The 13,196-nt window shown below is 41.3% G+C and overlaps 3 protein-coding genes across 3 annotated transcripts; 1 reads left to right on the top strand and 2 right to left on the bottom strand.

Moving 5' to 3' along the window:
* Nucleotides 1-5,901: 5,901 nt before the first annotated feature.
* BCR41DRAFT_364189 (hypothetical protein) lies at nucleotides 5,902-6,731 on the bottom strand. Its single transcript, XM_022026003.1, has 2 exons — nucleotides 6,316-6,731; nucleotides 5,902-6,279 (listed from the first exon to the last, which is right to left on the bottom strand). The coding sequence occupies exons 1-2, from the start codon at nucleotides 6,708-6,710 to the stop codon at nucleotides 5,952-5,954; spliced, it is 723 nt and encodes a 240-aa protein (XP_021875813.1). The 5' UTR covers nucleotides 6,711-6,731; the 3' UTR covers nucleotides 5,902-5,951.
* A 1,055-nt stretch (nucleotides 6,732-7,786) lies between these two features.
* BCR41DRAFT_390512 (hypothetical protein) lies at nucleotides 7,787-11,098 on the bottom strand. The gene is made up of 4 exons (XM_022028233.1): nucleotides 10,663-11,098; nucleotides 10,520-10,531; nucleotides 10,247-10,279; nucleotides 7,787-10,158 (listed from the first exon to the last, which is right to left on the bottom strand). The coding sequence occupies exons 1-4, from the start codon at nucleotides 10,970-10,972 to the stop codon at nucleotides 7,823-7,825; spliced, it is 2,691 nt and encodes an 896-aa protein (XP_021875812.1). The 5' UTR covers nucleotides 10,973-11,098; the 3' UTR covers nucleotides 7,787-7,822.
* A 780-nt stretch (nucleotides 11,099-11,878) lies between these two features.
* Nucleotides 11,879-13,068, top strand: BCR41DRAFT_415313 (hypothetical protein; the record flags this gene model as incomplete). The annotated part of the gene is made up of 5 exons (XM_022029511.1): nucleotides 11,879-12,189; nucleotides 12,278-12,279; nucleotides 12,366-12,401; nucleotides 12,511-12,674; nucleotides 12,922-13,068. The coding sequence occupies 5 exons, from the start codon at nucleotides 11,879-11,881 to the stop codon at nucleotides 13,066-13,068; spliced, it is 660 nt and encodes a 219-aa protein (XP_021875811.1).
* Between the last annotated feature and the right edge of the window lie 128 nt (nucleotides 13,069-13,196).

Raw genomic sequence — 13,196 nt, 5'->3', positions numbered from 1 at the left:
AGACCCTCAGTTTTTACAGATCCACAGCCATATTCATGACCCTGAAGAGCAGGCCAAAATTCGCAATGGGTACTTTGAAGGTTCTCTCGACAACAGTTTGTTAATTGAGCTACAACAGCTTCTCGAACGACATCACCCGATGGCCCGTTTACTCAAGAACATTAAAGAGCGTGTCAATGGTCAAGATACTCAGTTAAGGGTCGTCATCCGTGCTGAGTCCCAACGTGACCTAAGGAGCCAAGGACGGAGACAATATGGTCCCCCTTCGTCCTCTGAAATCGCTGTTTTGATGCCTGGTGATGATAGCCAAGTTTCAAGAAGGGATATAGTTATTGAATACAAAAGGGGCGGTTTACAGCAGATCAGCGAGACTCATCCGTCATACGACAGCCTTCACTACGTCCTCTTGCATCCGAATGGTGAGTGTGGGTGGACATACGGCAAGTATAAGAAGGAAAGCGGGTCAGAGCTAGGCTCTGAAAGGTCTCTTGGAGAAAGCGATGGTGAGGATGTTGAGGATGACCAGATGGAACCTCATGAGAGCCGGACGAAAAAAACCCGAGAGTTCGTCAGCCAAAGGGAGTTCTATGCATATAGACTGCAAATCCGCCCAATGAGCTCAACAGATCAACGATCCTACATTTGGATGATTCCACGTTTGGCTCACCAATATATTGTCGACCAATATTACAAGTTGGAAACTTCTCGGCTCCTATATATCAGTATGAATCAAGCTAAGCTCAAAGCGGATGCATATATCGGCATAGTGGATGCAATTGACCTCAATCTCAGGCCAGAGAATATTGGAAAGCGGATTATCTTACCATCTTCCTTTGTTGGAGGCCCCAGATTTATGCAACAGTTGTTCCAAGATGCCATTGCCATGGTTCGGAAGTTTGGCAAGCCAGATCTCTTCATCACCTTCACATGTAATCCCCAGTGGCCAGAGATCCAGGAGGCTCTTTATGAAGGCCAAACAGCAGCTGATTGGCCTGACCTTTGCGTACGAGTATTTAATCTCAAAAAGAAGGCTCTAGAGGATGACCTCTTCAAGAAAGATGTCCTAGGGAAAGTTATTGCTTACAATTGGGTCGTCGAGTTCCAGAAACGTGGTTTGCCGCATCAGCATCTCCTCATAATTCTTGACGATGGAAGCAAGCCTCGGACTGCAGACGACATTGACTCTATTGTGTCTGCAGAGATCCCCGATCGACACAGTGCCCCGCTTGCGTACGAGACAGTAACTTCCCACATGGTACATGGGCCATGTGGGGTCCATAATTCTAGAGCGCCATGCATGGTGGAAGGGAGCTGCAGCAAAAAGTACCCACGCTCATTTTTGGGAAATACTGCAAGAAGCGAGGATGGCTACCCGAACTATCGTCGACGTAATGATCCTGCACGCTCTTTTGTAAACTCAAAAGGCAACACTGTCGACAACACTTGGGTTGTTCCTCACAATTTATGGCTTACAACCAAATATAACGCTCATATTAACGTTGAAGTCTGTGGATCAGTGTCATCAGTCAAGTATATTTACAAATACGTGCACAAGGGTCATGATAGAGCATCAGTTGCTGTCGTGGCTGGCAGCGGATGGAGGAAATGTTAATCTCGATGAGGTCAGCAAATACAGGGATAGCCGATATGTATCTACTTGCGAGAGCTTATGGCGTATGTATGGCTTTGCGCTCCATGGGCAATCCCATAATGTTGTTCGACTGCCTGTCCATCTGGAGGATCAGCAGCAAGTGGTCTTCGGTCCTGATGCTAACCTCGAGCAAGTCATCTCCTGTGCCCAAGACTCGCAGCTCATGGCATGGTTCAAGCTCAATAGTGCCATTGAGAAAGAAATTTCGAGGGCAGAAGCAACAAATGCAGATGATGATCAACTGTAGTCTCTCTGACCCACTGGCTCTTTGGACTCGCTTTGCAAGGGACCTGTCAGAAGACTTCCTTCATATATGTAAAGGACTCCAGGGAGAAGCAACTGCTACTGCGGAGGGTATCGCAGAGGAACAAGCTAAGAGCTCGGCACTCTACGATCTGAATGAAGTGCTGAAGGAGCTTGGGTCCTGCCTGGCTAACTTTCCAGAGATGCCTCAAGGAATAGAAAATGCCCTACAGGAGGAAGATCAAGTTGATGACACGCAGAAGCAATGGGAATTTGAACAAGAGGCTCTCAATAACGTGATACACTTGAACTTGGACCAGAGGATAGCCTTTGAACACATCATTAAGGCAGCCAAGGGTGAGGTTCATGAGAGACTTTTTTTCATTGATGGCCCAGGAGGAACAGGCAAATCCTTTTTATACAACACGCTCATTGGTTGTCTCACTGGCCGACATAAGCGAAGTGTGATTGCTGTCGCATCATCAGGAATTGCCTCTCTTATTCTCCATAACGGCCATACAGCCCATTCTACGTTCAAGATACCGATCCCTGTTGACTGTCGCTCCATCTGCTATCTTGGTATGCGGCAAGGTGCTGCGGTAAGAATACGTAATGCTGATGTCGTCTTCTGGGATGAGGCTCCTTTGCAGCATAAGCATTGTTTTGAGGCTGTAGACAGGCTGCTTCGAGACATTATGGAACAGGATACTCCGTTCGGTGGTAAAGTGTTTGTATTTGGAGGCGACTTCAGACAGGTACTTCCGGTTGTCATCCGTGGGACACAGGCTCAGATTGAGGATGCTTCATTGAAAAGATCTTATATTTGGCCTTCGGTGACGACACTCAGACTGAGCAAGAATATGCGAGTTAACAGCCATCCTGAGAACCAAGCGTTTGTCGAATGGCTACTCCGTATTGGTGAAGGGACAGAGCCGACCGTTAGTTTTGGCCCTCATGTCGACTATATCAGGATACCTGACAACTTGGTCCTTGACGCCCCAGCTGTAAATAAGGATCACAGTCACGAAAAGCTACTAATTAGGCAGATATTTCCAGACATCGAAACTGCTGGACTCCGGCCTGAAATACTCATTGAGCGCTATATTGAGCCCTCTCAATGAAGATGTAGACAGGCTAAACCAATTGGCTACCACTATGCTCTGTAGTACTCAGCAATCAGTCAGTTATATTGGTCAAGATAGCCTACAAGACCCTGAAGCAACAGCTCCGGTCCATTATCCTGTAGAATATCTAAACAAGCTTAGTCCACCAGGCTTGCCTCCATTCAAACTGGAGTTGAAAGTCGGTCAAACTGTCATCCTTCTCCGCAACTTGAATCCAAAGCGCGGACTATGTAATGGCACCCGCATGATTGTGCGTGCGTTGGGCACAAGAATGATCCAGACTGAGATTATCAATGGGCAATATCGAGGGGAGCGTGTTTTCATTCCTCGCATACCGCTTACAACGATTGATGACCGCTCTTCGCCAGTTATGTTCTGCAGACGCCAATTTCCAGTCAAGCCAGCCTTCGCCATGACTATCAATAAGTCACAAGGACAGACACTTAAACATGTCGGTGTTTATCTTCCTCAAGATGTCTTCAGTCATGGCCATCTCTACGTTGCTTTATCACGGTGTACTGACCCAAACAATCTTAAGGTGCTGGTCGGGAATGGGAAGGTACAAGCCAAGCCTGGGATATACACCAGAAACATTGTCTTCAAGGGCGCATTGTAGTCACAATATCTTGGTTTTCAGACATCCTGCTGCTTCTTCATCCCCAAGTCATTCACGTCAACTTTCAGCTCATCTCCATTGTTATTCAATCTGACGTTATTTTGTAGCACTTATTTGTATTTTACTTGCATTAATATTTTGTATTTTATTTTGCATTTATATTTTGTATTTTATTTTGTTTTTGTATTTTATTTTGTTTTTGTATTTTATTTTGTTTTTGTATTTTATTTTGTTTTTGTATTTTATTTTGTACGATAAAGATAACTTACTACGTTGTAAGCATTAAATTTTATTACGAGGCAAGAGCAGGCCGTGGCGAAGCCACGGTCTCCGGCTCGTAAAGATATAAAAATATAGATATAGAAAATATAGAAAATAAATCATAAAGAAATAAATATCGATTTTTTATTCAACGGGTTTTTCATAAATGTCTTGCCAATGTTCTTTTAGAACGCTGTAGTCGTTGTTTACTCTCGGCAGTATTGTCATTCTCACTGTCATGATCGAGTGGTCTCTTTCGATTCATTTCTGTTGATTCGAAAAGCATTGCCAACGATTCAAAAACGTCAAATAATTTATGAATGTTCTCAAGCTTTGTCAATGTCACGAGCCCGTGCAATGAATCTTTTTTTGACATTTGCTCTTGCCATTATAAAGCTTTTGAGTCGGCAAACGCTGGTGTAGGAGAGCGCAGATGCATCAATGAGGACAGAAAGCGGTTCTCCATCAAGTAGACAAAAAAGAGTGTACACCTTATTTTTGGGATCTGCTTTTTTGTCGGAAGATTTTTTCCAACATATTTCAAGATATCCATGGAGTAATGGGGAAGTAAAGGATGAGAAATGAAAGTTATTGTTTTGAAGTTATGAGGGAGAACGAACGTTTTATATGAAAAGAGGTTTATTTAAAATAATAACAAAGAACTACTGTTCTTGTTCGCTATTTATCATGACATGGCGATTGAACTTCTTCTCTATTTAATCTAAAAAAAAAAAAGAAGAATCTATTAACTCATTAACAACAACAAATAAAGGATGTCATACCTCTCTTCAAGAGCGTCTATCCTCTCACAAAGTATCTTAATTACTGCCTCATGTTTTTTAACACTATCCTGTAATGAATGGCCATCTGAACATGTATCGGCATTCGAGGCTGGAGGGACCGGCGGCTTTACAGGTCTTGTAGTGTTGTAACACAGATGTACGGTTGAAAAAAAAAAAAATAGAGGAGAAAGGCCATGTCTGACATGGGATTACGATGAATGAGGAAAGGTTCAGTTGTATTTTCTAACTCGAACTCAACCAGGATGGATAAGTGATAACGATTTAAATGATCATGATATTCATTCATGGAGTAATTTTTCTTCATCTTTTTTCTTTTTTCCCACGAGTCCTTTGGCACAAAAGAAAAAAATGTATTTGTTGGATTCACTCATTGTGGAAAGATAAAAAGAAAGATGAAAGAGTGGTCAAGAGGAAAGAGACAAAGAACGAAACCAACACGCAGTGAGGGAGATGAGACACAAGAGAATGGAAGAAAAAGGAAGAGATACAAAGCAAAAAAATAAATATGAGCATACAGAGGAAGAGACACGGGCCATTTTTTGGCAGACGTCGATTACGCCTTATCAGCGGCCCAATCGATGTGTCAATAAGTGAGTCAAATTCATTAAAGTTGAAGCCAACATAAAATATTTGGTGTTTCTACTTTCAAATGTGGAAGGCTGTACATGGCTAACATCACTTTTGTGAGCCCATGTAGCCCAGATGTCGTAATGAAGCCCGGTTTGCGCATTTAAAGTGAGTTTAATGATCTGATATCTTTTTCAGAACAAATTAACACAGCCAAGTTTCGCGGTAAATGCCTTGTACTTCAGTATCATGTATTCGATTTGTATTTTCAGTTGTCATGAAGAGTTCTTCAGATTGGGTGGATGCTACCACGTTGAATGGTGTTTACGTTATAGAAGATATTATGTCCTTACGACAAATTTGGTAGAACATGCTCCGCATGCATCGACATTTGTTGCTGAATAGATATCATTTGCCCCAAAATAGGTCCCGCAATAAGGCTCGTGACGTGACAGCCAGGTTACCCAACTCGACCCGAAGCCTTTCTGACTAATATATAAATATAGATTAAGGTATAGATACATAAAGTAAATTGTTTGTCATTAATGAAGAGAGAGTGTTTTAATGCAATCAATGCGAAATATACAAAGTAGCAGCTATTTAAACAGATCTGCAAAATTATAAAGCCTATCTCAACAAAATGGGACGTCCTTACAATGTTGGGTAAAAAAAAAATAGAATTGCTGTTAGATAGTCAACAGCTCATTGTCAATTCTTTGAGTATTGCCACTACTGTCCTTCCAGCGAGCACTCATCCGCACTGTATCAAAACTCCTATCGTGCCAGAAATGCACCAAATTCACCCCTTGGTCCAGTTCCGCGTCGGTTTGCCAGTATGGGTGCTTAAAATAGTCGTCCGCACAGGTAAAATGAACAACCCAAGCTTCTTCTGCTGGGAGCAAACGTTTGTAAGTTAGCGTCTTGCTGATATGGTCCTTAATAGAAGTTTGATTCCCTGTAGCCAAAAGCTCGATAACAACCGTAGGTTTTCCTGCTTTCTTGATGACAATGTCACTATATTTGTGGTCCTCACGCTCACGGAGGTGCCACTAGCCAATGATCTCATATTTTTTTGTTTTGTTTAGCCAGTTGGTGAGAACTCTCATCAATTCCGTGTCATAGACGCTTTCTCGAGGGACACTGGCGTTGTAGTCGCCCATAACCTTAACTGTTCTCCCCGAACTTTTGTATGATCGATCTTCCGCCTGCAAAATCAAGTCTTTATCGAAAAATCGAAGAGCAATCTTCATAATCTCTAGAATATCCAATGATCCTCCTCTTTTCTTTGGGGGTGACTCTGAAGGAGCGTTGGGATATTTTGATGGAATAATATATCTCCTCACAAACGAGTCAATGAATGCTGAGGCCATACGGTAGTTACTGCCATCAAGTCTTATCAGCACCCCTTCTGCAGTTAGGAAGTCTGCCAATCTCTGTTGTTCCATGTCTGTGATAGATATATCGCCGAGATACCCAATAAAATCTGTTCGGAGAAGATTAACAGCATCTGTAGCTGATTCATTCAAAAGTGAATCGACCATCCTTCTGAAAGTATGGTACGAAAGCATCCTCTTATTCTGATTGTCTGTGGAGAAGTCCTGCCATGTATCGTAATCGAGACATTTCGTCGAGCCGTTGACTTTCGAGCGAAGATCCTCATGAATGGAGCGTCCACAAAGACAAATCATTCCTGGATGACTATTGACATTGAGCACAATTCATTGTATTAGAATGGCACATCAACTCGTGGAGAGTTAACTAAGCTTAAAAAACATACCCATTTGACTTCGAGTGTACGTCTCGCATCACCAAAAGTTCTCCAGAAAACAGACTCATTATTGCGAACGTTAACTTCCTCAAATGATAGTCTAAATGAAAAATATAAGGTCAGTACCGGTACAATAGCGCATACATTGCATCCACTTTATCCATTTTCGCGGAAGTTGGCTTACGGGAGGCAGCGATACCCAAAGTCAGTTAATTGGGTGATAAGTCGATACAACCATGTTGTTTTTCCAGAGGCACGTGCGCCTATGAGCATCACTAAATCGCGGCGAAAAACGCTCTGTAGTATTTCCTTATTTTTGTCATGGTCCGCAGGATCCACATAGTAGACTTTATTAACATCGTCGAATCTGATCGGTCCGTTGACTGTCCGGAATGCAATGAGACAGACCATGGCGATTATAAATTGAGGTTCATTCTGCTTCTTTCTGCTCCAAATCATACTTTTAACCTGCTTTTTTTTTTTTTTTTTTTTTTTTTTCATCATGTACCAGAGATATTCGAGCTCTGCCTGCTAGATCCCTGCATCTGGGTATCCCACGGGGCCAACAGAGCTTACGAGGAGGACTGTGTTCAAGATGAGTAAGGATGACCTTTCCCAGGCTTGTGAGAGTGCAGGAGGATCATTTGTGATGCGCACTCACACGCTGGAAGAGCACGCACAGTTTTCCAAGAAGGTGCGATCTCCGCACCAAGAGAGTTCAACAAAATAAACTGGGTTGTTACAAACGTTTATGTGAATGAATAAGCTTTTTTTATTTTCTGAAAACAATTAGTCGCCATCTTGCAGTGTTAAGGACGATTCTTGCTCGTTGGATTTGATCTTCTTTTCTCTTCCATGCTCAATTGCCTCTCCACTTCTCTTGATGGAATCCAATAGCTCAATCTCGTTCTCATGAAAGTATTCGGCAATGTTGCCCTCATCTATCACCATTAGAGCCTGCCTTGAATCTGGGGGATGCATGGTCTTATTTTTATCTGACAATTTTCCAGGATACATTAACAACAAGCTAAGATACCTTTCATTCGGAGGGCAAAAGCGGTCAAAGTTGGGCAAATGGTGTACATTGATCGCGTCGCGGCTAATTGTCTCTAAGGCGTGTGCTGCTTTCATACCATCAAGCTTCTTCACGAATTTGAGCTGGACAAATACGGGGTACATCTTTTTGTTGATCTTGAGAATAAACACAATGTCTGGACCAGTGATTTCGTCCGTGGGGAAATAAAATGGAGGAATCTCTCTTTTATCAATCCTCGAATCATGGTCGAAATGGGCCTCCAAGAATTGCTCCATAGTCAAGTCACTGCAATCAGCTCCAATGCGGGATTTTTTCCATCCAACTATGGTGGCTTCGTGATCAACCAGATCCAGAGGTGCATTTTTTGGAAACATCTTTTTCGCAAGCGTCTTGTTGTGGAAGATGTTGATCAAGCTCAAAGGAACTTGACACTCCCAAAATTTTCCATGTATTTTGGGGTCTTTAGTGAATGTCCAAAAGGTAACTATCATGTTGTGAAATCCAGGGTCTGATTTTTGAAAGTAATTGTGGACTGCAAGAAACACAAATGGTTCGTCGATCACTGTACGATATTCTGGCGATTTTGACTTGATAAACTCCATCCTACCAAGCGCCGATTCTACAAGTTGGGGAAGTTCCTTAGCGATAACAGTTTGTACTCCAAATAACACCATGCGAACAAGTGCTACTTTGACGAGATAGAGCATCTCAGATTTCTCCACATTAAGCGCCTTCATAGCGTGATGAAAGTCAGAGCATAAGTTCCCCCTTTTCCTCTGGTTCAAATCATCAGGGCAAGTTGTTAGCCTTTGTTGCACGTCCTTTATCTCCTTCATCCAGATTGGCTCTTCTTGAGATCCTGGCTCATTTTGCTCCCTTTTAGTCTCCTCGATCGCATTGTGCTTCCATATAGTTCCCTCGATCACGCTGATAATGGGTCGGAATCGGCCTCGGAGGAGTCGGTACATCGTATCGACTGCAGCTGGCGGTATCATTTCATCGATTTTTTCACGACCTGTAGTCACTTGATCTTTAAGACGCTCTAAGTATTCGGTGATTTGTGCTATACTACTCCATCCAGAAAAATTGGTGATACGATAGGATTGACCTCCATCCGGTTCCTTGGTACCTTTGGCTTCTGCGCCAGAATCCTCCAACCATTGAAGGTCATTAAGACTAAGGCCAGTCCCACACGGAATGATACAAACATGTTGCGAATCCGTGGTTACTGTTTCAAGGCCATGGACTACAGGCGATAGTAATGGCCTCGGTCTGCTATCGGGTAGGTTCGATTGGAATCGTTTCTCAAATACTCGGCTGAAATTCTGAGCCTCATCAACTACAATCAGAATTTTGGTCGATGGATTCAGTTGACTTTGAACTTGTTCAAAAGCTTTTTGAACGACACGGCATACGTTCCCTCTTCCAACACCTCCCCTGTGGAAGCTTGCGGCTATAGTATTGAAAAGCTTGTCAAAAATATCGGGTACCTCCTTGCTGAAAGCTGAGGGGCAAACCTGCAAGAGCATCAAGCTTTCACAAGTTAGGTTTTTGTTCAATCCCAGACAGTGTTGGAAGATCAGTAGTCTTGACAGGAGTAGGCAGTGCGTGATTGCTTGTGTGTTAAGGCCATTTTCTGCCTTATCTTGATTATTATATAACCGTTCCAAATTTGCCTCTTGCATAAACTTAGCAAGCGATGTCAAGTCATTGGATCCTCTATCGGTGCTGCTGGCGTTCAAATAGATGCCCCATTTCTGGGAAAGAATCTCGATGACAGTCCTGGTCTTCCCGCAACCACTAACTCCAAACAATGATAGTTGACGAGGATCATCTTCATAAATTTTTTTGATTGCCTCTTCACATGGATGGTATATAGTGTTATTGAGAGATGTCGATGGGCTAAGGAGAAGAAGACTTGGCCATTCTTTTTTCTCGCTTGGCGTTCCTCTCCTAGGGACTTTCGGAAGACCTGACACAACTCCCCCAGTCAGTGGAAGTTTAAGGTCACCATTGGCGTATGATTCTAGGAATTGCTTGACCTTTCCCTGGAAGAATTCCTTCTTGATTCTCTCAAGCCAGAGTCTCTCTAGATATGACATGTGACGGACAATGTTAATATGCCGTAAAAACTAATGTGCTATATAACCCGTAATATAACCCGACAAATCTCTTACCATCCTCATCATTTAGTTCTAAAGCTCTTGGACCTAAGTATCCATAATGTTTCAAGAAAAGGCGTTAGAATAAGCTGCAGCATGTAGCAAAAGATTAAACGAGAAATTGACTCAATCCACAACCACAAAAAAAAAGAAAAGAAAGGGCATTAGGAATAGGCTCCGGGTGTGCAAACTCAATCAAAAGACCCAAGGAATGAATACAGAGCATCTGCGATGCTGAAAGTCTACTTGAGAAATAGACTCATTTACTGTTGACTTGAGAACTCGTACCTGCAAAGGATCCTAACAATTGCAACAGCAATAAAATAAATAAACATGTTAGCATGAACAGTAATGTTGATCAATGACGTCATGCACAGGAGTTTAAGCTCCATCTGGCTGAAAATATCAGTAGCCAGCCCATCAAGAGCTACCTTGTGATGGCCGCTGAATAATGACGTTGATAGTCTCCTCAGGCAGAGGCGATATGCCGAATATCTTTGAGATCTTGCTTGTTGCTCTGGTGAGTAGCTCCTTTGATTCAATATTGGCGAGATTGATTGTAGCGCCCTCATCAGGAACAGAGACGTGGAAGAGATTCAATTTGTCGGCATCAATCTCTCGGAAGTCGTTTTCTTTTTCCTTCTTGATTGCTTTTTTGAGATCATCAACTGTGTCGTCCGGCGAAACAACAACTGAGAAGGGGGTTGAATTACCATCAAGGATGCAAAATAGTTTTGTCATGATCGAATGATGGTGAAATGCGAGAGGGAATCGGGAGAGGTAAATAGCAAATGAAAGTAGAGAAATGAAGGAAGGTAGAGAAAGGAATGAAAGTAGAGAATGAAAATGAATGAAGGTTGAGAAATTAATGAAAGTACAAGGAATGAAAGTGCGACGTTTAAATTTGTTTTTATGTCAAACTGTGACTGCGATCTTTATTAAGTTGTGCACGAATTGACTGTAAGGATTCAATAGCTTTTTTTAGCTTCCTCAATGGCCTTGTCGATATCTGCACGCATCTTGTCCAAATCAATTTCGGATTGAGTGTCATTGCACTGCTTGACGATTTCAGTACAGGCCGGTTGTTCGGTTTTTGTCCGTATGAACCCGGTAGCATGAGCTTTAAGACTATCGGAAACAGTAAAAGTTTTCCCACAATAACAAACATATCTATTGTCATGGCTTTCTTGGCGGTCGAAGCAGAATGTTTTTTTCATGAACCCGAAAACACAAGACGTTTCTTTGTGGTATTTTCTGACATGTTCCTTCTCGTTATGCGACAAAGTTCGATCTGGGCTCAGATAGCCCTTACTGCAATAGTCGAAAGAACATTTAGGCATTTTGGATTCCATTTTGTCGAGGGAGAGAAGGAAGGAAAGGCAAAAAGAAAGAATGAAAAGAAGAGTCGGCAGCGAAAAAAATCTCAGGGCTCTTTCACTAAAATATCAAAATGACGCACATGCAACTGGTAAAGATAACAATCATCGGCAAATAAAGGTAAACAAATGGAGAAGAGGAAAGGAGAATGGAGTAGATTGTGCATGTGCTCAGAATAAAATACAGATCATCAATGGTATACTTTTTTTTTTAAATAAAAAGTCATCAAATTACACTTTCAGTTCTCATTCTTTCATTCCTCATTCTTCCATGGATTCCTTGAAGTACGTCAAAACCAATTCTTCCCAAAAAAATGCACATCCCAAGAATAAGGTGTTCACTCTTTTTTGCGTACTTGATGGTGAACCACTTTCTGCCGTTATTGACGTTTGGGCGCCCTCCCGCACCAGCGTTTCCCAACTCAAAAGCCTAATAAGGACAACTGCGAAAATAAAGTCAAGGTCTATCGCATGGGCTGATGACCTTGACACCATCGACGACAGCAAGATGGATCTTTGGAAAGTTAACATGTCTTGCGGTGAAGATGATTTGCCTGTTCGGCTCACCGACATTGTATCAAAGTCTAAATTGAATCCTTGCGACAAGCTCTCCAACATCTTCGAAAAGAGACCTGCATCTGGCTTCATACATAATCATTCAAATTAAAAGGAGTAAGTTCACCCATCCCCATTCTAACCGCTTCAGACCATGGTCAATTGAATTAATTTTTTTTATATTTTTATTTTCTTTGTTTTAGGCCCAAATGTAAATGACTTCAGTAAAAAAAATGAAGGTTTGTATCCATTTTTTTCATCACTTTTTTTTTTTTATTTTTATTTTTTTATTTTTTTTTTTTAAACAATATTATCGTTATTGACTGATTCTTTTACATATTGTACTAGAACCAATTGAAAGACTTCTTTCATCTATGCAAGACCTTAGGAAGAAGCTTAAGGACCTTCAAAAGAGGTTTGACAATTTTGAATCTTTGGCCAAGCTTTTGGTGTCACCAGAAATAAATAGAAAAAGACCACTCGAGCATGACAATGAAAACGACAATTCTGTCGTAAATACAAAAGAACTTTGACGTTCTAAAAGAATCATGGCAAGACGTTCATGTCATAAATCCATTGAGTAAAATCGATGTTTATTTCTTTTTTATCGTTCTATTTTAAGTCAGAGTATTTTATATTATATATTTTATATATATTTTATGTTTTATATTTTTATATTTTTGTGTTTTTATATTTTTATACTTTTATATTTATTTTTATTCTGCCTTTATTTTTATGGCACAAAATGCTTCTAAATAGGCTCCTAAAAGTAAAAAGAGCCTGAAGTGCTCCATTCTAGCCTTGAGAAAGTTTATTTGTACTTTGGTAATCTTGAATATGAGCAACATTCGTACAGCTTGCAAAAATGCTGCACCAGATAACATGAATAACTATTTTTCATCCTAAAGAGATAAAGAGAAGGTATCTTTTTGTTTTTTTATTTAATCTTCGTCCTATTATTTTTTTTTTAAATTCTCAAACATGTTCCAGACCCTTAGGACTTCAAGATGGAACTATAGGAGTCTGTTGTGTAC

Source organism: Lobosporangium transversale (assembly GCF_002105155.1).
Source record: "Lobosporangium transversale strain NRRL 3116 chromosome Unknown BCR41scaffold_69, whole genome shotgun sequence".
NCBI lineage: Eukaryota > Fungi > Mortierellomycota > Mortierellomycetes > Mortierellales > Mortierellaceae > Lobosporangium > Lobosporangium transversale.
This window is presented reverse-complemented; position numbering and strand designations above follow the sequence as displayed.